This window comes from Heterodontus francisci, chromosome 10, assembly GCF_036365525.1.
Source record: "Heterodontus francisci isolate sHetFra1 chromosome 10, sHetFra1.hap1, whole genome shotgun sequence".
NCBI classification, from domain to species: Eukaryota; Metazoa; Chordata; class Chondrichthyes; order Heterodontiformes; family Heterodontidae; genus Heterodontus; species Heterodontus francisci.
The window spans coordinates 100,343,538-100,370,580 of record NC_090380.1 but is presented as its reverse complement, the minus strand read 5'-3'; the positions used below and the strand labels follow the sequence as shown (position 1 = coordinate 100,370,580).

Sequence of the window (27,043 nt, the reverse complement as noted above, 5' to 3'; positions counted from 1 at the left end):
TGTTTTGCTTTTATTATAGGGGAGTGGGACTAATTGGATAGCTTTCAAAGAGCTGGCACATGCAAAATGGGACGAATGGCCTTCTTCTGTGTTGGATCATTGTATGAAAGCCTGTTTGTAGAACAATATTGTGTAAATTATATATTAACAATATATTTCCCGATGCATCAATTTTGAGAGAGCTGATTATATTGCAGCCATGCATAATCTCTGCGCTAGTGCTATTGTATAACTGACCCATGCTCATTATTTTTATGTCGTTTCATATGCGATCATTTACTTATGCACGACATGACACTAATCTAAGTAACCTGTGTACAGATTGTATTACTGCACTACTCTGTGCAGGGTTTGTATTGCTCCACATTGCCCAGTGTATCTATTTCAGCTGCTCACTGAGGTGCTGGAGGAGCAGGCTCGCGCATGCGTGCTTTGCCGGAAGCGCCGCCATGTTGGTGCGGGGCAGGTTGTGGTTCAAGTGCATTCAGTTGACATTAAAGCTGGAGGCTTACTTCAGTTCCAAGTTTGCGCTAGGCCTTTCCTGTACTAATCCGGAGTGTTTATAGGTAGGAGAAAAAGTTGCGGGAATGTCGGGATTTAGCGCTTCCCTATCTGGGAATGATCCTGAGAATGGGATGGGAGAGAGAGGGGGATAAGAGGATGGTTGAGAGAGAGGGATAGGGAGGTAGTGGGAGGGTGGTTGAGAGGGATAGAGGCTGGGAGGGATAGAGGCTGGGAGAGGGAGGAATGCGATAGATGTCAAAATTAGGGTAGGGATGGCAATGACTGTTGTCTGTATTTTATTGGTTATAGTTATCTGCAACAAACAGAAAGGAGGGGTATTGATTCAATTGCAGTGAGTTTCTCATGTTTTGCCAAGTTTAAAAACTTGGACATGGGGCAGAATAGGACTGTGGTAGGTGGGAGTTCTGATGTTGCTTTGGTGCTGATGAAGATTCCTTGAGACCTGGCTGAGGAATCCAGGTTGCCATCACCTTGTCAGACCAGTGAACTGCTGAGAGAGCCAGAACAATGGTGTATTTGATTTTTGAAAAAAATTCCCATTGATAGATCAGCAGTTTTAGCAGAATGATTTGGCTTCTGTGAGCTGCTTGGGTGGCTGTTTGAAATTAATCAACTTGTCAACTGGGTTGAGGTTTTGACAGCCCTTACTGAATCGATGTTGCTATTATTTTTATCATGAACATCTCCTATTTCCCGCACCCTTTTTGCCTCATAGTCCTAGAGAAAAAACGCAGATCAATTTTTAAAAAAATGTAAATCTGACCTTTTATACATTTAAATAGAAGAAAAAGGGGAATAGATACCAAGTTATGCTCTTACCACTGGGACTTTGGTTTGATATGAGCTCAGGCTGATGGGTTAAATAAAACTGTCAACCTTTATGTGATCTTAAAACAAATGTAATTACAATGTGGCCTTAAAGATGGTTAATCTGGGAAATGAAATATATTAATGTTGAAGGGGATGATCCTGTAAGGTTTGGGTCTGGTATGTTGTTGGGTTCCAGTCGAGGCTCGTGGGATAGGAGTATCAACTTGCAATTATATTTTATATGACTAACTGAAAAAGTAAAAGGATGTACATTAAATATGTTGTACAATAGAACTAATGTGTAAAGTAATTTGCACTGTAGCTGTTCAGCTGTATAGTGTTACAGGATCTCTCCAAAGTACTCGAAGTGAAAGCTAATTCATCTTTCTCAGAAATGAACAATGGTGGTAAACTCCCCTTCACCATTACCTGAAAGGGCCATTTATGGATTTGTCTTGTTCCTCGCCTCAAAGTTTGCATTCAGTAAGTGACATTAAGTGTACTCAATTAAAGTGCATTCAGTTTAGTTCTGTAAATGTCATTTGCTATGAGTAATAGAAAATAGTTAGCATGTTTCAATTTAAACTCTACCTGTTGCTTTCCCTTCCTGTCTTTAATTTGGTCAGTATAATAAAAGAATAGCTCCTCACTGACCATGCAAGTCCTGAGAGAGGGTTCAATCTAAGTAAACTTGGGGCTAAGAAAAATTGAGTAACGTACACAAAAGCTATAATTGGCAAATGTTTGGGGAATTATTTTGTTCTACAACAAGATACTTCATTTGGCATCAATTGGCTGCAAAATACATGCAGAAATTATGGGTGTAATGACTAATACATACGAATTAGGAACAGGAGTAGGCCACTCAGCCCTTCGAGCCTGCTCCGCCATTCAATAAGTTCATAGCTGAACTGATTCATTGCAGGAGCTTATTCGGGAGCAGAGAGTGCGAGCGAGTGATCAGCTGGGAAGGTCAGTTTCAAAGTAAACTTAATTTCCTTTTGTTTTCGGCGGAGACCAGGGGGCTGCTGGGTAAGTGAAACCCTATATATTTGGGCCATTTCTGAACCCGAGACACGACACGGGTAGTGTCTCTCACCCGCCCTCCTCCTCTAACCAAAAAAAAGGACTCGGTGGCGTGTAGATAAGGTGAGGCTTTTTTTATTTCTCTTTTTTTCTTATCGTGTGATTGGTAAAAACTTTTCGTTCCTTTTTCATTTAACTAAGTTAAGCTTAAGATTAAAAATGGCAGGAGATCTCAGACCCGTGTCATGCTCCTCCTGCTCAATGTGGGAGCTCAGGGACACGGCTGATGTCCCTGACTCCTTCACGTGCAGGAAGTGTGTCCAGCTGCAGCTCTTGTTAGACCGCATGATGGCTCTGGAGCTGCGGATGGACTCACTTTGGAGCATGCGCGATGCTGAGGAGGTCGTGGATAGCAGGTTTAGTGAATTGGTCACACCGCAGATTAGGATTGCTGAGGGAGAAAGGGAATGGGTGACCAAAAGGCAGAGAAAGAGCAGGAAGGCAGCGCAGGATTCCCCTGCGGTCATCTCCCTCCAAAACAAGTATACCATTTTGGATACTGTTGAGGGAGATGGCTCACCAGGGGAAGGCAGCAGTAGCCAGGTTCATGGCACCGTGGCTGGCTCTGCTGTTCGGAAGGGCGGGAGAAAGAGTGGAAGGGCTATAGTCATCGGGGATTCGATTGTAAGGGGAGTAGATAGGTGGTTCCGTGGTCGAAAACGAGACTCCCGAATGGTATGTTGCCTCCCAGGTGAACGGGTCAGGGATGTCTCAGATCGGCTGCAGAACATTCTGAAGGGGGAGGGTGAACAGCCAGTTGTCGTTGTGCAAATAGGCACCAATGACATAGGTAAAAAACGGGATGAGGTCCTACGAGCAGAATTTAGGGAGTTAGGAGCCAAGTTAAAAAGTAGGACCTCAGAGGTAGTAATCTCAGGATTGCTACCAGTGCCACGTGATAGTCAGAGTAGAAATGAAAGAATAGTCAGGATGAATGCGTGGCTTGAGAGATGGTGCAGGACGGAGGGGTTCAGATTTTTGGGACATTGGGATCGGTTCTGGGGGAGGTGGGACTATTACAAATTGGACGGTCTACACCTGGGCTGGACTGGAACCAATGTCCTTGGGAGTGCTTTTGCTAACGCTGTTGGGGAGGGTTTAAACTAATGTGGCAGGGGGATGGGAACCAAATGAGGAGGTCAGTGGACAGTAAGGAGGCAGTAACGAAAGCCTGTAAGGAACTAGATAATGAAGTCAGCGTGACTAAGGGGAAGAGTAGGCAGGGAGCAGATGATGAACGCAAAGGGAGTGGTGGTCTGAGGTGCATTTGTTTTAATGCAAGAAGTGTAGTAGGTAAGGCAGATGAACTTAGGGCTTGGATTAGTACCTGGGAGTATGATATTGCTATTACTGAGACTTGGTTGAGGGAAGGGCATGATTGGCAACTAAATATCCCAGGATATCGATGCTTCAGGCGGGATAGAGAGGGAGGTAAAAGGGGTGGAGGAGTTGCATTACTGGTCAAAGAGGATATCACAGCTGTGCTGAAGGAAGGCACTATGGAGGACTCGAGAAGTGAGGCAATATGGGCAGAACTCAGAAATAGGAAGGGTGCGGTAACAATGTTGGGGCTGTACTACAGGCCTCCCAACAGCGAGCTTGAGATAGAGGTACAAATATGTGAACAGATTATGGAAAGATGTAGGAGCAACAGGGTGGTGGTGATAGGAGATTTTAATTTTCCCAACATTGACTGGGATTCACTTAGTGTTAGAGGTCTAGATGGAGCAGAATTTGTCAGGAGCATCCAGGAGGGTTTTCTAGAGCAGTATGTAAATAGTCCAACTCGGGAAGGGGCCATACTGGACCTGGTGTTGGGGAATGAGCCCGGCCAGGTGGTTGAAGTTTCAGTAGGGGACTACTTTGGGAATAGTGATCACAATTCCGTAAGCTTTAAAATACTCATGGATAAAGACGAGAGTGGTCCTAAAGGAAGAGTGCTAAATTGGGGGAAGGCCAACTATACCAAAATTCGACAGGAGCTGGGGAATGTAGATTGGGAGCAGCTGTTTGAAGGTAAATCCACATGTGATATGTGGGAGGCTTTTAAAGAGAGGTTGATTAGCGTGCAGGAGAGACATGTTCCTGTGAAAATGAGGGATAGAAATGGGAAGATTAGCGGACCATGGATGACAGGTGAAATTGTGAGACTAGCTCAGAGTAAAAAGGAAGCATACATAAGGTCTAGGTGGCTGAAGAAAGACGAAGCTTTGAAAGAATATCGGGATCAGGGATCCGTGCTGGGACCACTGTTGTTTGTGATATACATAAATGATTTGGAGGAAAGTATAGGTGGTCTGATTAGCAAGTTTGCAGACGACACTAAGATTGGTGGAGTAGCAGATACTGAAGGAGACTGTCAGAGAATACAGCAGAATATAGATAAACTGGAGAGTTGGGCAGAGAAATGGCAGATGGAGTTCAATCAGGGCAAATGCGAGCTGATGCATTTTGGAAGATCCAATTCAAGAGTGAACTATACAGTAAATGGAAAAGTCCTGGGGAAAATTGATGTACAGAGAGATTTGGGTGTTCAGGTCCATTGTTCCCTGAAGGTGGCAACGCAGGTCAATAGAGTGGTCAAGAAGGCATACGGCATGCTTTCCTTCATCGGACGGGGTATTGAGTACAAGAGTTGGCAGGTCATGTTACAGTTGTATCGGACTTTGGTTCGGCCACATTTGGAATACTGCATGCAGTTCTGGTCGCCACATTACCAAAAGGATGTGGATGCTTTGGAGAGGGTGCAGAGGAGGTTCACCAGGATGTTGCCTGGTATGGAGGGCGCTAGCTATGAAGAGAGGTTGAGTAAATTAGGATTATTTTCATTAGAAAGATGGAGGTTGAGGGGGGACCTGATTGAGGTGTACAAAATCATGAGAGGTATAGACAGGTTGGATAGCAAGAAGCTTTTTCCCAGAGTGGGGATTCAATTACTAGGGGTCACGAGTTCAAAGTGAAAGGGGAAAAGTTTAGGGGGGATATGCGTGGAAAGTTCTTTACGCAGAGGGTGGTGGCTGCCTGGAACGTGTTGCCAGCGGAGGTGGTTTACGCGGGCACGATAGCGTCTTTTAAGATGTATCTAGACAGATACATGAATGGGCAGGAAGTAAAGAGATACAGACCCTTAGAAAATAGGCGTTATGTTTAGATGGAGGATTTGGATCGGCGCAGGCTTGGAGGGCCGAAGGGCCTGTTCCTGTGCTGTAATTTTTCTTTGTGCTTTGATTACTCTACATTGCCACCTATCACCGATAACCTTCCACCCCTTTGCTTATCAAGACTCTATCTACCTCTGCCTTAAAAATATTCAAAGACTCTGCTTCCACCGCCTTTTTAGGAAGAGAATTCCTAAGACTAACGACCGTCTGAGAGAAAATATTTCTCCTGATCTCTGACTTAAATGGGCGACCCCTTATTTTTAAACAGTGACCCCTAGTTCTAGATTCTCCCACAAGGGAAAACAGCCTTTCCACATCCAAGGCCCCTCAGGATCTTATATGTTTCAATCAAATCACCTTTTACTCTTCTAAATTCCAGCGGATACAAGCTTAGCATGTCCAATCTTTCTTAATAAGACTCTAATGCACTTCCTTAAATAAGGAGACCAGTACTGTACACAGTACTGGGAGGGTGCAGTGCTGGACCTAATTCTGGGGAATGAAGCTGGACAGGTGGTTGATGTGTTGGTGGGGGAGCATTTTGGTGATAGTGACCACAACATGGTACAATTTAAGCTTGTTATGGAGAAAGAAATAGACAAGTTGCAAAAAAAGATTTTGGATTGGGGGAGAGCGAATTTTTATTAAAATAAGGCAGGATCTGACAAAGGTAGACTGGAAAGAGTTACTTGTCGGGAAATCTGCAGAAGAGCAGTGGGGGGCATTCAAAAAGGAAATGGGGAGGGTACAGGCCCAACATGTTCCCTCTTGGGTAATAGGTAGGAGCAACAAGCCCAGAGAACCATGGATGACCAGAAACATTCAGGGTACGATGAGAAGGAAAAGAGAGGCTTTTAGCAAATACAAAGAGAGCAAATCAATGGAAGCATTAGTGGAGTGCAGAAAGTGTAGGATAGAGCTTAAGAAAGCAATTAGGAGAGCAAAGAGGGGATATGAGAAAGCTCTGGATGGTAAAAGTGGGGAAAATCCCAAGATATTCTATAAATATATCAATGGGGAGAGGATAACCAGGGAAAGAGTAGGACCCATTCGGGACCAAGGGGGAAATCTGTGGGTGGAGCCAGAGGACATTGGTAGGTGTTGAATGAATACTTCATATCTGTCTTCACCCAAGAGAATGAGGAAGTAGATATGGAACTTAGAGAGAGAGACTGTGAGGTTCTTGAGCAAATTGTCATAGGGAGTGACAAGGTATTGGAGGTTTTGGCAGGCTTAAAGGTGGACAAATCTCCAGATCCGGACAATTTGTGTCCCAGGATGCTGTGGGAGGCGAGGGTGGAGATTGCAGGGGCTCTGACCCAAATTTTTTATTCCTCTCTGGCCACCGGGGAGGTGCCAGAGGACTGGAGAACAGCAAATGTCGTCCCACTATTTAAGAAAGGTTGCAGAGATAAGCCAGGGAACCATAGACCAGTGAGTCTCACCTCAGTGATAGGGAAACTATTGGAGAAAATTCTGAAGGAGAGAATCTATCTCCACTTGGAGAGGCAAAATTTGATTAAGAATAGTCAGCATGGCTTTGTCAGAGAGAGGTCATGCCTAACAAATTTGATTGAATTTTTTGAGCATGTGACCAGGTGTGTTGATGAGGGTAGTGCAGTTGATGCAGTTAAATGGATTTCGGCAAAGCCTTTGACAAGGTCCCATATGGGAGACTTTTTAAGAAAGCAAATGCACATGGGATACAGGGTAACTTGATAAGGTGGATTAAAAATTGGCTTAGCTGTAGGAGACAGAGTGTGATGACAGACGGCTGTTTTAGTGACTGGAAGCCAGTGTCCAGTGGCATACCACAGGGATCTGTGCTGGGTCCCCTATTGTTTGTCATTTATATAAACGACATAGATGACTATGTGGGGGGTAGGATCAGTACGTTCGCGGATGACACAAAGATTGGCCGAGTGGTTAACAGTGAGGTTGAGTGTCTTAGGTTACAGGAAGATATAGACGGGATGGTCAAATGGGCAGAAAAGTGGCAGATGGAATTTAACCCTGAAAAGTGTGAGGTGATACACTTAGGAAGGAGTAATGTGACATGGAAGTATTCAATGAATGGCCTGACACTGGGAAGTTCCGAGGAACAAAGGGACCTTGGCCTGTTTGTCCATGGATCCCTGAAGGCAGAAGAGCAGGTTAATAGGGTGGTGAAAAAGGCATATGGGACACTTGCCTTTATCAATCGAGGCATAGATTACAAAAGCAGGGAGGTCATGTTGGAGTTGTATAGAACTTTGGTAAGGCCACAGCTGGAGTACTGTGTGCAATTCTGGTCGCCACATTATAGGAAGGATGTGATTGCACTGGAGGGGGTGCAGAGGCGATTCACCAGGATGGTGCCTGGGATGGAACATTTAAGCTATGAAGAGAGGTTGGATAAGCTTGGGTTGTTTTCGCTGGAGCAGAGAAGACTAAGGGGTGACCTGATCGAGGTATACAAGATTATGAGGGGCATGGACAAGGTGGATAGGGAGCAGCTGTGACCCTTAGTTGAAGGGTCAGTTACGAGGGGATACAAGTTTAAGGTGAGGGGCAGCAGGTTTAAGGGGGATTTGAGGACGAACTTTTTTACCCAGAGGGTGGTGACAGTCTGGAATGCACTGCCTGGGAGGGTGGTAAAGGCGGGTTGCCTCACAACCTTTAAAAATTACCTGGATGAGCACTTGGCACGTCATAACATTCAAGGCTATGGGCCAAGTGCTGGCAAATGGGATTAGGTAGACAGGTCAGGTGTCTTTAATGCATCGGTGCAGACTCGATGGGCTGAAGGGCCTCTTCTGCGCTGTATTATTCTGTGATTCTGTGATTCTGTGATACTCCAAATGTGGTCTCACCAATCCCTGCATAGCTGAAGCATAAACTCCCTACTTTTGTATTCAATTCCCCTCACGATAAACGATAACATCCTATTAGCTTTCCTAATTATGTGCTGTACCTGCATACTAACCTTTTGCAATTCATGGAGTAGGACACCCAGATCCCTCTGCATCTGAGAGCTCTGCAATCTCTCACTATTTAGATAATATGCTTCTTTTTTATTCTTCCTGCCAAAGTGGACAATTTCACACTTGCCCGCATTAAACTCCATTTGCCAGGTCTTTGCCCACTCACAACCTATCTATATTCCTTTGTAGCCCTCTTATGTCCTCTTCACAAGTTACTTTCCTACCTATCTTTGTGTCATCAGCAAATTTAGCAACCAGACCTTTGGTCCCTTCATCTAAGTCATTTATATAAATTGTATAAAGTTGAGGCCCCAGCACAGTTTCCCGTGGCACACCACTTGTTACATCTTGCCAACCAGAAAATGACCCATTTATGCCTACACTCTGTTTCCTGTTAGTTAACCAATCTTCTATCCATGCCAATATGTTACCCCCTACACCATGAGCTTTTATTTTCTGCAATAACCTTTGATGTGGCACCTTATCAAATGCCTTCTGGAATTCTAAGTACAATACATCCGCCGGTTCCCCTTTATCCACATCACATGTAACTCCCTCGAAGAACTCCAATCAATTGGTTAAACATGATTTCCCTTTCACAAAACCATGTTGACTCTGCCTGATTACCTTGAATTTTTCTAAATGCCCTGCTATAACATCTTCAATAATAGCTTCTAACATTTTCCGTAAGACGGATGTTAAGCTAACTGGCCTGTAGTTTCCTGCTTTCTGTCTCCCTCCCTTTTTGAATAAAGGAGTTACGTTCACTATTTTCCAATCTAACGGAACCATCCCTGAATATAGGGAATTTTGGAAAATTAAAACTAACACAACAACTATCTCACTAGCCACTTCTTTTAACACCCTGCGATGAAGTCCATCAGGACCCGAGAACTTGTCAGCCCGCAGATCCAACAATTTGTTCAGTACCACTTCCCTGGTGTTTGTAATTTTCTTGCGTTCCTCCCTCCCTTCCATTTCCTGACTTAAAGCTAATACTGGGATGTTACTTGTATCCTCACTAGTGAAGACCGATGCAAAATATCTGTTCAGTTCATCTGCCATCTCCTTATAATCCATTATTAATTCCCCAATCTCACTTTTTATAGGACCAACGCTTATTTTGTTAACTCTTTTTTAAAATATCTATAGAAACTCTTACTATCTGTCTTTATATTTCTAGCTAGCTTTCTCTCATCCTCTAATTTTATCTTCCTTATCAATCTTTTAGTCATTCTGTTTTTTATATTCTGTCCAATCTTCTGACCTGCCTCCCATCTTTGCACAATTATAGACTTTTTCTTTAAGTTTGATATTATCTTTAACTGTTTTAGTTAACCATGGATGGCACGTCCTACTCTTGGAATTTTTCTTTCTTGTTGAAATGTTACTATTCTGTGTATTCTGAAATATCCCCTTAGATGTCTGCATCTCTATTGACCTATCCCTTAACTTGAAATGTCAGTTCACTTTAGCTAGCTCTGCTTTCATGCCTTCATAATTGCCCTTATTTATGTTTAAAATACGAGTCTTAGACCCATTCTCTCTCCCTCAAACTGAATGTAAAATTCAATCATATTATGATCGCTGCTATCTAGAGGTGCCTTAACTATGAGGTCATTAATTAATCCTATCTTGTTGCACAATACCAGGTCTAGTATAGCCTGCTGTCTGGTTGGCTCCAGAACATATTGTTCCAAGAAATTATCCCAAAAACATTCTATGTACTCCTCATCTAGGCTACCTCTGCTCATCTGATTTTTTCAGTCTGTATGTAGGTTAAAATCCCCCATGATTATCGCCATACCTTTCTGACAAGCTGCCATTATTTCTTCCTTTATACCCCGTCCTACAGTGTGGTTAATGTTAGGTGGCCTGTACACCACTCCCACAAGTGCCTTTATGATTTCTCATCTCTACCCAAACTGCTTCTACATCTGGTCTCCTGAACTTGGGTCATCCCTCTCTATTGCGCTAATACCATCATTAATTAACAGAGCTACCCCTCCACCTTTTCCTAGCTTCCTGTCCTTCCTAAATGCCATATACCCTTTAATATTCAGGTCCCAATCTATGTCATCCTGCAGCCAGTCTCTGTAATGGCGATCAGATCATACTTATTTATTTCTATTTGCGTTCTCAGTTCATCTGTTTTGTTTTGAATGCTACGTGCATTAAGATATACAGCCTTTAGTTGTGTCCTTTTATTATTTTTGTAACCTCTAGCCTTATCTATTGATATACTCTTCGATTAGACTCGCCAACTTTAAGGGCATTTAAGTGGTCATTGGATAGACATATGGATGAAAATGGAATAGTGTAGGTCAGATGGTTTCACAGGTCGGCGCAACATCGAGGGCCGAAGGGCCTGTACTGTGCTGTAATGTTCTAATGTTCTAATTTGTATGCTCTGTCCCTTCCTGTCACAGTCTGTTTATCATTTCCCAAATTAATACCTTTCTCTCTTGCCTTGTTTCTACTCCTTGATTTACCATATTTTTCCAAATTTGATCCCTTGCCCCCACTATTCAGTTTAAAACTCTCTCTACTTCCCTAGTTATGCAGCTCGCTGGAACACCAGCCCAACACGGTTCACTTGTAGACCATCCCAATGGTACAGCCACCACTTTCCCCAGTATTGGTGCCAGTGCCCCACGAACCGGAACCCACTTTTACCACACCAGTCTTTGAGGCACGCATTAATTTCTGTAATCTTATTTGCCCTATACCAATTTGCACATGGCTCAGGTAATAATCCAGGGATAATTACCTTTTGAGGTTCTGCTTCTTAATTTGGTGCCTTGTTCCTCATACTAACTATGCAGAACCTCTTTCATTGTCCTGCTTATGTCGTCAGTACCCACATGAACCACGACGACTGGATCCTACAACCCTGAGCCGATGTCCCGAACCCTGGCACCAGGTAAACAACACAGCCTTCTGGACTCTCGCTCTTTGCTGCAGAGAACAGTGTCAATCCCCCTAACTATACTGTCCCATACTACCACTACATTCCTTTTTTATCCCTCCACTTGAATGGCTTCCTGTACCAATGGGATCTGGAGTGGAGGAGAGAAGTGGTATCTTTTTTCTTTTTCTCAACAATTTTCTCTGCTATTTTTCTCCCCACCCCACTCCTTTTCCTAAGGATTTGACTCCTTGTTGGGTACAATTCTACAGATGTTCGTTGCCCTCTGGTTAATCCCCCATCCCACCCACCAAAAAAAGTTTTCATAACCATGGCACTAATGATTGGCAGGCTATTTGGCCATAGGGAGCTTCACAGCTGAGACCAATACTGACTGACCTGATGTCCATGCTATCCACCAGGGATTAATGAATATCAGTCGGGTACAGCAAGCCAGGTTGCCTTTTTTGCTGCGGGTAAGGCTGACATTTATTGTCCATCCTGGTGCCTGGGATGGTGATAGGCCTTCCTAACGGCTTGCTAGGGCAGTCAGGAGTCAACACTATTTGTGTGGGATTGGAATCACATTTCGGCCAGACTGGGTAACGATGGCAGGTTTCCTACACTAAAGGAAATTAATGAACCAGTTTTTATGACAATCGAGTAGGCTCATTGTCACTAATTCTTTTTTTTTTTACTGATACCAGCTTTCTAAAAAAAAAATGTTAACTTTCTCAAATTTATTAGTCTGGGCACAACCACTGTACCCTTGACTCTCTCCTAATGGAAATCTCTCACATCACTTCATCATGGGCCAAATTCAGTTGCATTTATGCTATCACTGATTGTGGATTCAGGGCTGTATTTAATATATATTTGCAGCGTTGGTGTGAATCAAAACATTTTGCATCAATGCTACAGCTGTACAGTGCTGTAGCACAAATGTGCCGAGAGAATAGAGAGAAAGCAGTAGACATTTTCAGTCTAGAAATCTCACATCTCCATTGTACAAGTGTTGCGAAAACATTTTGGATTTCTTCTCTCCCAACTGAGGATGAATGGGTTCATTCCCAATGTGCTCACTCTTTCGGCATCTCTAGAATCAGTGCACTTGGGTCTGAACTGCATCTAATTTGGCAACCTCATAGAACTGGGATGTTTTTGGCCTTAGTGATCCAGTGTGAAAAGTTCATGCTGGTGCTGTTGGTACTAATAGTGCTAATTAGTAATCGTTTAAAATGATGTTCAAACCATTTAACAATGTAAAATGAAATTTACTTAAACCTGTGTATAAGGAAGTATTGATGAAACAGGCTGTTACAGTGGAAATTATTCTATTTTTGCAATGGTTTTTCTTTTATTTGTTCTTCCATTTAACAGTTCTGTATTTAGTATGGGCCTATATTCCAGAACCTTGGCTAAACTCGGTGGGTCTAACTTACTGGCCACAGAAGTAAGTATCAGTGAAAATTATATTAATAATCAGGGCTCCTCATTAACATAATAAGAATGTATAACATTTATGCTATATTTGTCTCCATATTTGTGTATTTATTCATTGAGTACCTGAACTAGAAAGATCCTAGATTCAATTAATGTGTTAAAGAAATGTTTTCAAAAGGGTTTGCTTCCTTTAAGAATTTCCGGCATAGAGGGTTTAAAACAGCTGCAGAAGTATATTACATATAATCAAAATGTCTCATTTCTATTTAGCATAGCACTGAGCAACAATTTAGTACAAAATTAACAATAAAAATTGGGTATGGGAGGGAAGGGTTGTCCCCACTTCTCATACTGCTGTTTGTGGGATCTGGCTGTGCACAAACAACATAGCACTTCAAAGGTAATTAACTGGCTGATGGGAGTATGTTGGGAAATGGCTGTGTTTCCTGACAACGCAACCACTAGGTGGTGCACTACTTGCACATGTGCAAATGCAGGCTCTTCAGCTGGAACATCAGTGTCTGAGACGTTCAGGCAGCTGCAAGGATTAAAGATGGCGCTACTCAATTTATCATAGGAAATGCTTATGGTTGGATCGTTCGAACAAACTAACCTTACATTAAGTTGGATGGAAGCCCAGTAATATGCTACTATGTAGTTAACGGATACCAACTGTAATCCTCAGATCCATTTAATATTCCAGTAATCCTATTAAATACAAAAGGAATTTTATGATTGAATTTCCATTGCAAGATAGTGAATTGTCACCCCGATTGAAAATGGAGCAGATTATAAAATGTGCTGCCAATTCATTATTGTGATTCATTTGTATGACTGACCAGGACTGATTTCAGCCGAACACAGCTACTAGCTCCCACCCCACTAGCTGCTCTCCCCCCTCGGCAACTCGCTGTCTGCCCCTTCTCCCCACTGGCCACTTCACCACCCCCCCATACCCCCCCCACTTCCCTGGCCGACTGTTCCTCGCTCCTCGCCACCCTGCTCTCCGCTCGATCGCTCCCCGCTTTCTCCCCACCCCTCCTCGCGCCCCCCAGCCGCTAGTTCTAAGCCGCACTACTTCCCTCCTCTCGGCCAATCACTCCCACATTTCATCAGTCATCACGCGCCGTTCGAAGAAGCAAGGTGGGTCGCAAGGGGTGACCGGGCAACTTAAGAGTGAGTGGGCGAGAGGAGGGAAGCGGATGAAATAATCTCCAAAGAATTGGACAATCATACAGGACAGAGGAGGCAATTCGGCCCATCGTTCCTGTGCCAGCACTTTGAAAGAGCTACTTATTTCATCCCACTCTACTGCTCTTTCCTCAATGGGCGGCAGATATTTCCTGTTCAAATATATTTCCCAATCTCCTTTCTAAGTTACTGTTGAATCTGCTTCCTCCATCCATTCAAGCAGTGCATTCCTGATCTGATAAACTCAACAAGTTAAACGAGGCCTAGAGCTAGCGGCTGGAGGGGAGCGGGGGCAAAGTGGGGAGCGAGCGGCCGGAGAGCGGGATGGCGCGAAACGAGGAAGCCTCGAGGCCTGGAGCGAGTTGTCGAGGGGGGAGAACGGTTAGTGGGTTGGGAGCGAGTGATGGGGATCAAGCTCCATCCTCAAAGTCTCCCATCCAGCTGCTTCTTCCAGCTGTGGGGGACTGGATATCCGATGACGCATTATTGTGCATGCGCGAAGGTGGACCAGGCGCGGATAAGCGTTGACGCTGCTCATTGACGTCATCACGCGCACGCGCCACTTAGTCCTGGCAAGATGTAGCTGCGCGCACTTGATGACGTTAGCGGACCGCTGCATTGTCAGGAATCACTTTGAAACCGGATATGTACGGGGAATAAAATTCAATCTTTTAATGTTAAAACCCATCTTCCCAGCATTTGCAATTTTACAATTTTCCTTTTTTTAAAAAAACTGCCAGTTTTGTCATATTATAACACCACAGTATACATTTAGTTATGATTTAACACATTACTAACATTTTCTGTAGGTACTGGGCTGTGGCACTGCCCATTTATGTCCTTGTTGTCATAGTGATCGCTTACATTTTACTCTGTGGAATTAACATGATGAGCACTGCTCCACTGGACTCTGTAGATACTGTTACAGGTGAGTCTGAATGTCAAATCTGTCAAGAAATAACAGGGTCAAATCAGAGTGCTGTTAGAAATGGTCATTGAACTATATATAAACTATATTGAACTTCTGTAAATAACTTGCTTTGTTAGTTTATTTCTTCTATTGGGAGTGAATCATTTTGTTTTAAATCATCCAGTTCTGATCTTTTGTAAAAAGCTTTGATGAACATTTGTATTGAACATTTGATTTTCTGAAAAAATCCAGGTAGTTCAAAGGATGGCGGTAATCTTCAGTTTTATGCACCCAGTCATTGGTTCCAGTTCTCTAAGGTTACCTGAAGAATAAGGGATGCAAAGTAAAGCTCAAAGTACACTGTCTGCACAGCAATCCTCCGCTCTGGCCTTCGGGGGTATCCCTCCTATACTAATGTAACATTTCATTATTGTCGATTAGTACAGAATTAGGGCAGTTTTATGCTGCGATCCTAAGCCCATTGGAAGAAATTTTTCTTTTAAATCTATAAACCACATTAATGTTGACATTGCATCCATCTATGATGAAAGGTGACTTCATAGAATCTTACAGCACAGAAGGAGGCCATTTGGTCCTATAGAAGTGCAGATTTATCTTTGTCAAGTATATACCCAAACCTCTTTTGAGAGTTACTATTGAATCAGCGTCCACCAGCCTTTTGGGCAGTGGTGATGGTTTACTGTGAAAAAATATTCCTCCTTATTTTCACCCCCCCGCTCCCCGATTCTTTTGGAAATTATCTTAAATCTGTGACTCTGGTTTTTGACCCTCCTGTCAGTGGAAACTGTTTCTCCCTATTTATTCTATCAAAACGCTTCATAATTTTGAACATCTTTATTAATTCTTCCCCCAACCTTTTCTGCTGTAACAGCAACATATATAGTGCCCTTAACATACTAAAATGTCCCAAGGCGCTTCACAGGAGCATTATAAAACAAAATATGACACAATAGGAAATATTAGGTTAGATGACTAAAAGCTTGGTAAAATAGGTAGCTTTTAATTCGTGTCTTAAAGGAGGAAAGCTAGGCGGAGAGGTGTAGAGAGGGTATTTGAGAGCATGGGGCCAAGGCAACTGAAGAAACTCCCACCAATGGTGGAGAGATTAAAATCAGGGATGCCCAAGAGGCCAGAATTAGATGAGCTCAGATATCCCAGAGGATTGTGGGGCTGCAGGAGATTTTGGAGGCAGGGAGGGGTAAAGCCATGGAGGGATTTGAAAACAAGAATGAGAATTTTAAAATAGAGATATTGCTCGACTGGGAGCTAACATGGCTCAGTGAGCACAGGTGTGATAGGTAAACGGGACTTGGTGCAAGTTAAGGCACGGGCAGCAGAGTTTTGGATGACCTCAAGTTTATGGAGGGTAGAATGTGGGAAACCAGCTTGGAGTGTGTTTGAATAGTCAAGTCTAGCGGTAACAAAGGCATGAATGAGGGTTTCAGCAGCAGATGAGCTGATACAAGGGTGAAGTCGATCATTGTTATGGGGGTGACAGTAGGTGGTCTTAATGATGGTGTATGTATGTGGTCAGAAGTTCACCTCAGATCAAGTATGACACCAAGGTTGTGAACAGGCTGGTTTAATCTCGGATTGTTTGCCAGGGAGAATGAAGTCGGTAACTAGGGAACGAAGTTTGAAACCTGGACTGAAAACGATGGCTTCAGTCTTCCGGATATTCCAGATAATTGGAGGAAATTTCTGCTCATCTGTTATTGGATGCCAGATAAGCAGTCTGATAATTTCGTCGAGAGAGGTGCTGGCGAGGTACATCTGAGTGTCTTTAGCATACATGTGAAAATTAACACTGTGCTTTTAGATGATGTCTTCAAGGGGCAGCATGCAGATGAGAAATAGGAGGGGGCCAAGGGTACATCCTTGGGGGGGCACCAGAGGTAATGGTGTGGGAGCAGGAAGAGAAGCCATTGCAAGTGGTACTCTGGCTACAACTGGATAAATAAGAATGGAAACAGGTGAGAGCAGTCCCACCCAGCTGGAGGACAGTGGAGAGGCATTGGAGGAGGTGTGGTCAACCATGTCAAAGACTGTGGACAGGTCGAGAAAAATGAGGAGGGATAGTTTATCTTTGTCACAGTCACATACGATGTCATTTGTGACTTTGCTGTTTCAGTACTGTGGCAAGGGCAGAAACCTGATTGGAGGGTTTCAAACATGGAGTTCCAGGAAATATGGGCATGGATTTGGGAGGTGACAACACATTCAAGGACTCTGGAGAGGAAAGGGAGGCTGAAGATGGGATGGTAGTTTGCAAGGACAGTGGGGTCAAGGGTTGGTTCTTTGCGTACTGGGGTGATGATGGCAGATTTAAAGGAGAGAGGGACAACACCTAAGAGACAGAACCACTAACAATATCGGCTGACATGGAGACCAGGAGAGGAAATTAGGTTGTCAGCCATTTAGTGGGAATAGGGTCAAGGGAGCAAGAGGTGGGTCTCATGGACAAGATGAGCTCAGAGAGGTCATAGGGGAGGTAGGAAAGAAACTAGAGAAAGATGTGAATAAAAACAATCCCAACTTCTCTAGCCTATTTAAAAGTTGTGTACCAGAATCAATGGTAATTTCTGTGTTTGTACAAATGGGAGAGGGTTAGTTTGGGAAGTGTGAAATATTTAAGGTCACTATCTGATACTCTCCATTGTTATACATAGTAAGTTTATTATTTTTGCAGTTCTTATTAGGAACAATTCTTTCTTTTTAGACAACTATGCAAAAAGCCAACAGAGCAAACCATATGTTGAAGGAGCAATCCCTGACCTTCAAGATGTTTCCATCAGTGAAGTGAATCGAATGTTCTTTCTTTCCTCATCCCACGAGTCAGCTGGTGATCATGCACTTGTATGGCGGTCATGTGCTGCTACTAATATGGATTCATTCACTGAGAACTGCAGTAACGTTTCTGACTACTAATTAAGATGTAATTATAATGTTATGTCTGTTATTCAAGAATACTGTTGTTAAAAATATTCGGATTCTGCGCTTGTTTATAGCTCTGTGAATTAAAAGATATTTCAAAGTTCAGAAAATAATGCATTTGCTTCCACCAAAGTCTCATTAAATAAATGCACTGCACTGAGTGAAACTGAACCCGACAAACCGTGTAAGTCCCAGGTCGCGTCCATAGTTTGTGCTGAATTAATTTGGAGTAAAGAACCTGCAATTGGCGTCATTGGGATAGGATAGGAGAAAATTTGGTCAGGATTTGTCTGTTTAAACACTATCCATCATCCTGTTTGACACACCTGGACAAGTTTCTAGCCAGTGTGCCAATGAAGCTCAACAGCACCTCATGTTTTGACTGGGCACTTTATAGCCTTTTACAGACCCCATTTTGTTTCATGTATTTTGTTTTGCTGCTTTGTTTTTTCTCTCTCATTTTATCCTGAATTACTTTGCATTTGGACAGCTGCTATCCTGCTATTCACACCTCCTCTAGACACCTCTTTTGTTTCTTTACTTGTCCCATTACCACTCCCTTTGGCTTTGTACTATGAAAGCTTTTTTTCATTTAATCTCTCCTGCCCTCCACCCTATCACAGACCTTCTCTTTTGTTCTTCTTCCCTCCCTACCCCTTTTTACTTGCTCAAAACCTATTACGTTTCTAACTTTTCTCAGTTCTGATGAAAGGTCACTGACCTGAAACAGTAACTCTGTTTCTCTCTCCACAGATACTGCCAGACTTGCTGAGTATTTCCAGCACTTTTCTGCTTTTATTTCAGATTTCCAGCCTCTGCATTATTTTGCTTTTGTTGTAGAAAGTAAAATTTCTGTTTGTCTGATCAGGCATTCACACGTCACTTGCTTAAGTGCAGAGAGGTTGGGTACAGTTTGACAGGGTGAAGGCTTAGGGATGCCAAGTGTGTATGGGTACTTCTGGAACTTAACCAGCTAAATGCATGCTGTTTACCAGTACTCTATTGTTTCTGTTTCACTTCTTGTCCGGCTAGAACTTTCCTACCCATTGGAGTATTGGCTTGCTGGTTTCTCTGGAACTGAGTGGGAAGAATCCTGGCTTCTAGTGAATGGTTTATCCTTCCAGATTCTGTCAGTGAGCTAACCAAGTGATTAACCAAGTCCTGCGGATCTGCCTGTTTTAGGTAATTGATTTCCAAGTCTGCAACTTTGATCTGAACTTCCTTTGACAGTCGTGATCCCTTGGAGGCAGTTTGATCTGAAAGAGACCCTGCTTACATAGAACATAGTACAGGCCCTTCAGCCCACGATGTTGTGCCGAACCTTTAACCTACTCTAAGATCAAACTAACTACATACCCTTCATACTACTATCATCCATGTACCTATCCAAGAGTCGCTTAAATGTTCCTAATGTATCTGCTTCTACTACCACCGCTGGCAGTGCATTCCACGCACCCACCACTCTCTGTGTAAAGAACCGACCTCTGACATCTCCCCGAAACCTTCCTCCAATCACCTTAAAATTATGCCCCCTGGTGATAGCCCTTTCCACCCTGGGAAAAAGTCTCTGGCTATCCACTCTATCTATGCCTCTCATCATCTTGTACCCCTCTATCAAGTCACCTGTCATCCTTCTTCGCTCCAATGAGAAAAGCCCCAGCTCCCTCAACCTTTCTTCGTAAGACATGCCCTCCAGTCCAGGCAGCATCCTGGGAAATCTCCTCTGCACCCTCTGTAAAGCTTCCACATCCTTCCTATAATGAGGCGACCAGAACTGAACACAATATTCCAAGTGTGGTCTAACCAGGGCTTTATAGAGCTGCAGCATAACCTCGCGGCTCTTAAACTCAATCCCCCTGTTAATGAAAGCCAACACACCATACGCTTTCTTAACAACCCTATCAACTTGGGTGGCAACGTTGAGCGATCTATGGACATGAACCCCAAGATCCCTCTGTTCCTCCACACTACCAAGAATCCTGTCTTTAAGCCTGTCTTCTGCATTCAAATTCGACCTTCCAAAATGAATCACTTCACACTTTTCCAGGTTGAACTCCATCTGCCACTTCTCAGCCCAGCTCTGCATCCTGTCAATGTCCCATTGCAACCTACAACAACCTTCCACACTATCCACAACTCCAGCAACCTTCGTGTCATCGGCAAACTTGCTAACCCAGCCTTCCACTTCCTCATCCAAGTCATTTATAAAAATCACAAAAAGCAGAGATCCCAGAACAGATCCCTGCGGAACACCACTGGTCACCGAGCTCCATGCTGAATACTTTCCATCTACTACCACCCTCTGTCTTCTATGGGCCAGCCAATTCTGTATCCAGACAGCCAGCTTTCCATGTATCCCATGCCTCCTTACTTTCTGAATGAGCCTACCATGGGGAACCTTATCAAACGCCTTGCTAAAATCCATATACACCACATCCACTGCTCTTCCTTCATCAACGTGTTTTGTCACATCTTCAAAGAATTCAATAAGGTTTGTGAGGCATGACCTGCCCCTCACAAAGCCATGCTGACTGTCTCTAATCAAACTATGCTTTTCCAAATAATCATAAATCCTGTCTCTCAGAATCCTCTCCAATAATTTGCCCACTACTGACGTAAGACTGACTGGTCGATAATTCCCAGGGTTATCCCTATTCCCTTTCTTGAACAAGGGAATAACATTTGCCACCCCCCAATCATCTGGTGGTACTACAGTGGACAGTGAGGACGCAAAGATCATCGCCAAAGGCGCGGCAATCTTTTCTCTCGCTTCCCGTAATATCCTTGGGTATATCCCGTCTGGCCCCGGGGACTTATCTGTCCTCATGTCTTTCAAAATTTCCAGCACATCCTCCCTCTTAACATCAACCTGTTCGAGCATATCAGCCTGTTCCATGCTGTCCTCACAAACGACCAGGTCCCTCTCACTAGTGAATACTGAAGCAAAGTATTCATTTAGGACCTCCCCTACCTCCTCCGACTCCAGGCACAAGTTCCCTCCACTATCCCTGAAAGGCTCTACCCTCACTCTGGCCATCCTCTTGTTCCTCACATAAGTGTAGAACGCCTTGGGATTTTCCTTAATCCTACCCGCCAAGACTTTTTCATGTCCCCTTCTAGCTCTCCTAAGTCCATTCTTCAGTTCCTTCCTGGCTACCTTGTAACCCTCTAGAGCCCTGTCTGATCCTTGCTTCCTCAACCTTAAGTAAGCTTCCTTCTTCCTCTTGACTAGCTGTTCCACATCTCTTGTCATCCAAGGTTCCTTCACCCTACCATCCCTTCCTTGCCTCATCGGGACAAACCTATCCAGCAGTCGCAGCAAGTGCTCCCTAAACAACCTCCACATTTCTGTTGTGCATTTCCTTGAGAGCATCTGTTCCCAATTTATGCTCCCCAGTTCCTGCCTAATAGCATTGTAATTTCCCATCCCCCAATTAAATATTTTCCCATCCCGTCTGCTCCTATCCCTCTCCATGACTATAGTAAAGGTCAGGGAGTTGTGATCACTATCACCGAAATGCTCTCCCATCGAGAGATCTGCCACCTGGCCTGGTTTGTTGCCAAGCACCAAGTCCAACATAGCCTCCCCTCTAGTCGGCCTATCTACATATTGAGTCAGGAAACCTTCCTGGACACACCTGACAAAAACTGCTCCATCCAAACTATTTGCACTAAGGAGGTTCCAATCAATATTAGGGAAGTTGAAGTCACCCATGACAACAACCCTGTTACTTCTGCACCTTTCCAAAATCTGCCTCCCAATCTGTTCCTCCGTGTCTCTGTTGCTATTGGGGGGTCTATAGAAAACTCCCAATAAAGTGACTGCTCCTTTCCTGTTTCTGACCTCCACCCATAATGACAGTAGACAAACCCTCCTCGACGACCTCCCTTTCTGCAGCTGTGATACTATCCCTGATTAGCAATGCCACTCCCGCACCTCTTTTACCTCCCTCCCTATTCCTTTTGAAACATCTAAACCCCGGAACATCCAACATCCATTCCTGCCCCTGTGATATCCAAGTCTCCGTAATGGCCACAACATCGTAGCTCCAGGTACTGATCCATGCTCTAAGTTCATCACCCTTATTCCTGACACTTTTTGCATTAAAATAGACACACTTCAACCCATCATACTGGCTGCAACTTTGCCCTGTCAACTGTCTAACCTTCCTCACAGACTCTCTGCACTCTGTATCTGCCTGTTCAACAGCTACCCCATCCACTGATCCGTAGCTCCGGTTCCCATCCCCCTGCCAAACTAGTTTAAACCCTCCCGAAGAGCGCTAGCAAACCTCCCGCCCAGGATATTGGTGCCCCTCCAGTTCAGATGCAACCCGTCCTTCTTGTACAGGTCCCACCTTCCCCAGAAGGTATCCCAATGATCCACATATCTGAAGCCCTCCCTCCTACACCAGCTCTGTAGCCACGTGTTCAGCTGCACTCGCTCTCTGTTTCTAGCCTCACTAGCACGTGGCACCGGTATCAATCCTGAGATTACTATCCTGCTCGTCCTGCCTTTTAGCTTCCAACCTAACTCCCTATATTCGCTTTTCAGGTCCTCATCCCTTTTCCTAGCTATGTCATTGGTACCGATGTGTACCACGACTTCTGGCTGCTCTCCTTCCCCCTTAAGAATCCCGTAGACTCGATCCGAGACATCCCTGACCCTGGCACCCGGGAGGCAACATACCATCCCGGAGTCTCGTTCGCGACCACAGAATCTCCTGTCTGTTCCTCTAACCTTTGAATCTCCTATCACTACCGCTCTCCTTTTCTCCCCCCTTCCCTTCTGAGCCACAGAGCCAGGCTCAGTGCCAGAGACCTGGTTGGTTATTAAAGAACTGATAAATATAGGTTTGAGCCATTGCTCAATGGACAGCAGGTGCCAGGAGTGTTCACAAGCAAGATTCTGAGCAATACAATTCACTGAGTACATTGCCGCCTTCCTCCTGACCCCAGCATAGACTCACCGTACTCTATTGAGCAGTGGTTCCAGTAGTTGGAGGTACAAAACTTCAGCAGTTACTTGCCTCTTTGCAACCCAATAATTAGAGACATCAAGATCTGGATATGTAATCTTATTTTTTGCCTCCAGGTAATATCTTCCAGCAGCTGTCATTCCAAATTTGAGTTTTCTCAGTAGCTGTACTGGAGACATCTCCATTTTGCATGGTGGAAGAATCAGAAACAAGGCAGCTTGCATTGTGCCAACCACCTTGATATTCCAGACATCCAAATTCAGACTGAGTACCACGCTTACTAATTTATTTCTTAATCCAAGTGGAACGCTTCTTCTGAGGCTGACTTTCTCCTTCCAGGGTACTCTTGATAGGTAGTGGTAGGCTAAATTCCTCATTCCTATGGCCACTGTCCCTTCTTGCAATAAGTTTATCTCACAGCTTGATCCTGAATCTTGTACATGGGGTCACTTGCATTGGATACCTAGGAGCTCAATCATGAAAGAGAACTGTTTTGACAAATGTTACATTTGCCACAACCTTAATAAATTGGGGCTTTGGTGTCATTGGAGAAAGATGAAAAAGATCAAAGTATCCTTAGCATTGCTCCAAAGGATTAGGCCCTGATTGAAGTTGGATTCACCAGAACCCAGGCTCTGATATGAGTCAGCATGGAGCAGTAACTTTGATACTCCCACTTGAGCCATGTAAATGTTACACTTATGGAGACCCACCATCATATGCCACTGGCTAGCCCATTGTTAAAGACAGTGGATGTTATATAATAGATTCCCAAGTGAGTCTGTCAAAAACCTCAATAATTACAGCAATGCTTGCTTGTGAATATTCTGAGCCTTTCTCTTTATACCATCTAACATGATTGCTAAACAAAATGATTAGCATAGGTGACTGTGGACAACCGTGCCCGACTTCTGTTAAGAATAACCCTTTTCAATTCTCTGGACCTGCAAAAAATCGTAACAGGTCAAACCAACAAATAAGAAATGCATAAATGCAAATAGGACTGAGTTGTGTAGGCTTTTTGGGGCTGGATTTCCAGAGCCTGTGGGCTATTTAGTGGATATTTAGTTCTGGTTTAGCATGGATGGAGGAAGTAACTTTACAAGATATCAGTTACAGCTTGCAGTAGGGATCCTGAAAAAGGATAGGAAGCACAAGTACACAATGAGATTTCCCCAAGCCTCCATGTGTATAGTCTACTCTTGATCAAAGTTTTTTTGTATTAAAAATGCAAGATATTCAATAATTTGAATTATGGAATGTAAATAAGAGAGAAGGAAATTTTGCGCTTAAAAAACTGAAGCATTCAATGATTTGAATTGAGAGTTTGAATTAAGAGTAAATTAGAACCGTACACCTCCTATTTGTACATTTTGAGGAGTAAGTCTTCTGACTTAGACCTTTATTATTGAGATCCAGAGCTTAATGTTGAATTTACTGTTAATATAAATGGAAATTTTGCTTTAATGACCACCAGATTGCGATATAATATATTTTGGTTTGAGTACACTTACTTCAAATTCTTGTCTCTGATGCACAGCTTGAACAGATAAGAACATTTCCATGCTACCAATAAATGACTTTAGTATTTTCTGAATGTTTTCTAAGCACTAATTCTTTCCTTTCCTAAAAATAATTGAGTAATTCCCCTTCTGGTATTTCACCCAAGTGGCCTTTTGTATGAGTCTAGACAATGAGTGTTGGCAGCTTATTCAATTGTGCAGCACTTCACAGCTGTACCAATCCAGTCCTTATCCAACCTTCACTTTCTAGGGAGGATCACTAGATTTCATTCAGGTATAAGAAACCCTAGGTGGTTTTCTTCTCCTTAACGCTGGATGTTGTTACTAATTGTAGCTCCCCAACTGCCACTCAAGCTGAGATAATCTCACACTTTACAGTTCAGGATTTGAACCAGGAAATATCTATTTTGTGAGACTCAATTATACATTGTCAGCTGAGGCAATAGTGAAGCTTGTTTTTGTGAATTTAATAGTTTCACAGTTCAAGTACAAGTAGGGAAAATTAAACATATTGTAAAACTCAGCTGGGTTTTCACAATATTAATTTACTACTGACGGCAGACATTTCCCCTTAAAAAGAAAAATATGGACCCATCATTAAAATCAAAACTACAGAAACATGTTAAACATTGAAACCTGATGCCCCATCAAGAATCCTTAACTCTCATTTGACATGAACTTATCTCTTTGTGTCAGTTTGCAACCCTTATGGTCAAGAGTTCATGTTTGGGTTTTAATCATCTTGTAGGTCTCCATAAACCTCAAATGCAGAACTTAAGTCTCTCAAATTTGTTATCAGCATTGTCACAAGAGATGAGTGGGATTTGTAATAGATCCTAAGCACTGGAGAATGAAGTTAGTTTGCGTTATAAGCATAATGCATGTAGAAATGGATATGAAACTGCCAGCCCAGTTGTCTTTATGTAGTTGAGATTGTTTTATTTAAAAATGAGCAATTTATGTTTAAAGCCAAAAGAAAGTTCTAAAAGCATGTAACCGAAAAATTACTGTGACTGAATATTCTTTGTCTTTCCTTCAAGCCCATTGTGTAGACTGTGGCAGGTGACCTGATGTTACCTGAGGGTGTGGGAGAGGGGTAACAGAGAACTGTAAATCTCACTTTAACATTTTATCACTGTTGCTAAAGGCCGATTCTGTCATTTTGTTTAATTGTTGAAATGTTATGATGATGGGAAAAGCTAATAAGGTTAGCTAAGAGGAGACAAGCTGGAGCCATGTGTCCAGGTGAGATAATTTACTCGTTCAAACTGCCTGCCTTTCTGTCATAGTTGAGTGACGGTTACCCCGTGATAGTCATTCTCTTTGTGAAACTTTTTTTAAAAAAACCTTCCCTTTTCTCTCCGCACCTTTTGTGCGATATGGTACAGGCAGCTTTCCGATAACTCAATTTCAGTTTTACATTGGGAATTGAGAAGATGGGAACTGACTGGGAGCATCATAACTGAGTCCACTCCTGTTCTCCACTAATGACCACACCCATGCTAACTTCCAACAGGGATTATTAGGCAGTGAGCAGGATTGGGGACCATGGCTGTGTTTTATCCAGGAGCACAAGGCCAATTGTAGCCCCACTACCACTGCCTTGTCTGACATCAATAATACCCATCACAAGTGTATGTTTCACGATTAGGTATCATTAGCTCCAGCAAACAACAGACGTGTCATTTGCAGCAGAGATTGATGTTTCATGGATTTACATTTATAGTTCTCCATCCAGTAGGTTTGTAATCTCAACTGAGCCATTGGTAGGGAAAATAGAGGGCCCTGTTAACTGGATCACTCTGTAGCATCTTCAGGCAGCCACTTATGTCAATATTTATGTTGACAGAGATCTGGAAACAATTGCAATGAGTATTACAAAGTACAGAGAAACTTGGGATGGGGCAGATATAATTTAAAAATGGTAGAAAATACAAATATTTCAAAATATATTTTTAAAAAGGTTATGCTTTGACAGATATGCTCATTAAGTTCAGTACTTGTTTCTCAGACAAAGAATCACGGGTTTGAGCACTGAGCTGGCTTGTCGGTTAAAACTCAACTCAGTTGAGCAAATTTTCAAAGCTTCAAAATTCAAAACAAAATGGAATGGGACCTGCATATCTGATGTAGCGATTGGTGGGAGGCACAACATAGTAGTTAGCAAACATTTTTGATCCAACAATGTAGGGTAGTTCACTAAAGCTCATTATACTCTCCCCTCATCTCAATCTTCTAAGTTCTTCCTTGCTGTTTTTGTTTCACACGATAATCCTTAGTTGAGAGGATGGACAGCTAACCAGTCACTGAGTTCTATGCCAATGTTGATATAGAGCTGACAATTAAAAGATAAAAACATTAATTGCATTATTTGGTGCCTTTAATGACATCCCACAGCACATTACAGCCAATTTGATAGGAGTCAATGTAAGGAAGCACAGCAGCTAGTTTAAAAACAGCAAGGTCCCACAAAAAGCAGAGATAAATTATTAGATGATCTATTTTTAGTGTTACAAAAGCAAAATTCTGTGGATACTGGAAATCAAATAAAAATAAAAACAAAGTGCTGGAAATACTCAGCAGGTCTGG

General features: G+C 43.1%; 1 protein-coding gene across 4 annotated transcripts; it reads left to right on the top strand.

Moving 5' to 3' along the window:
- The first annotated feature begins 443 nt into the window (after positions 1 to 443).
- Positions 444 to 24,499, top strand: pigp (phosphatidylinositol glycan anchor biosynthesis, class P). Of its 4 annotated transcripts, XM_068041157.1 has the most exons (6): positions 444 to 566; positions 1,658 to 1,818; positions 12,834 to 12,906; positions 14,897 to 15,015; positions 16,623 to 16,785; positions 17,738 to 17,812. In XM_068041157.1, exons 2-6 carry the CDS (start codon positions 1,737 to 1,739, stop codon positions 17,775 to 17,777), a joined length of 477 nt encoding a protein of 158 aa, XP_067897258.1. In that variant the 5' UTR covers positions 444 to 566; positions 1,658 to 1,736; the 3' UTR covers positions 17,778 to 17,812. The 4 variants fall into 4 exon arrangements, with proteins under 4 accessions (XP_067897258.1, XP_067897256.1, XP_067897257.1 ...); XM_068041155.1 differs by lacking the exon at positions 16,623 to 16,785 and having other exon boundaries at positions 1,728 to 1,818; positions 17,738 to 24,499; XM_068041156.1 differs by lacking the exon at positions 16,623 to 16,785 and having other exon boundaries at positions 1,674 to 1,818; positions 17,738 to 24,499.
- The last annotated feature ends 2,544 nt before the right edge of the window (positions 24,500 to 27,043 follow it).

Excerpts from the sequence above, each read along its gene's own strand:
- pigp (XM_068041155.1), top strand. The coding sequence starts at position 1,737 with ATGGTGGTAAACTCCCCTTCACCATTACCTGAAAGGGCCATTTATGGA. Across the intron at positions 1,819-12,833 it reads CGCCTCAAAGTTTGCATTCA|TTCTGTATTTAGTATGGGCC; the intron begins GTAAGTGACATT and ends TCCATTTAACAG. Across the intron at positions 15,016-17,737 it reads CTCTGTAGATACTGTTACAG|ACAACTATGCAAAAAGCCAA; the intron begins GTGAGTCTGAAT and ends CTTTCTTTTTAG.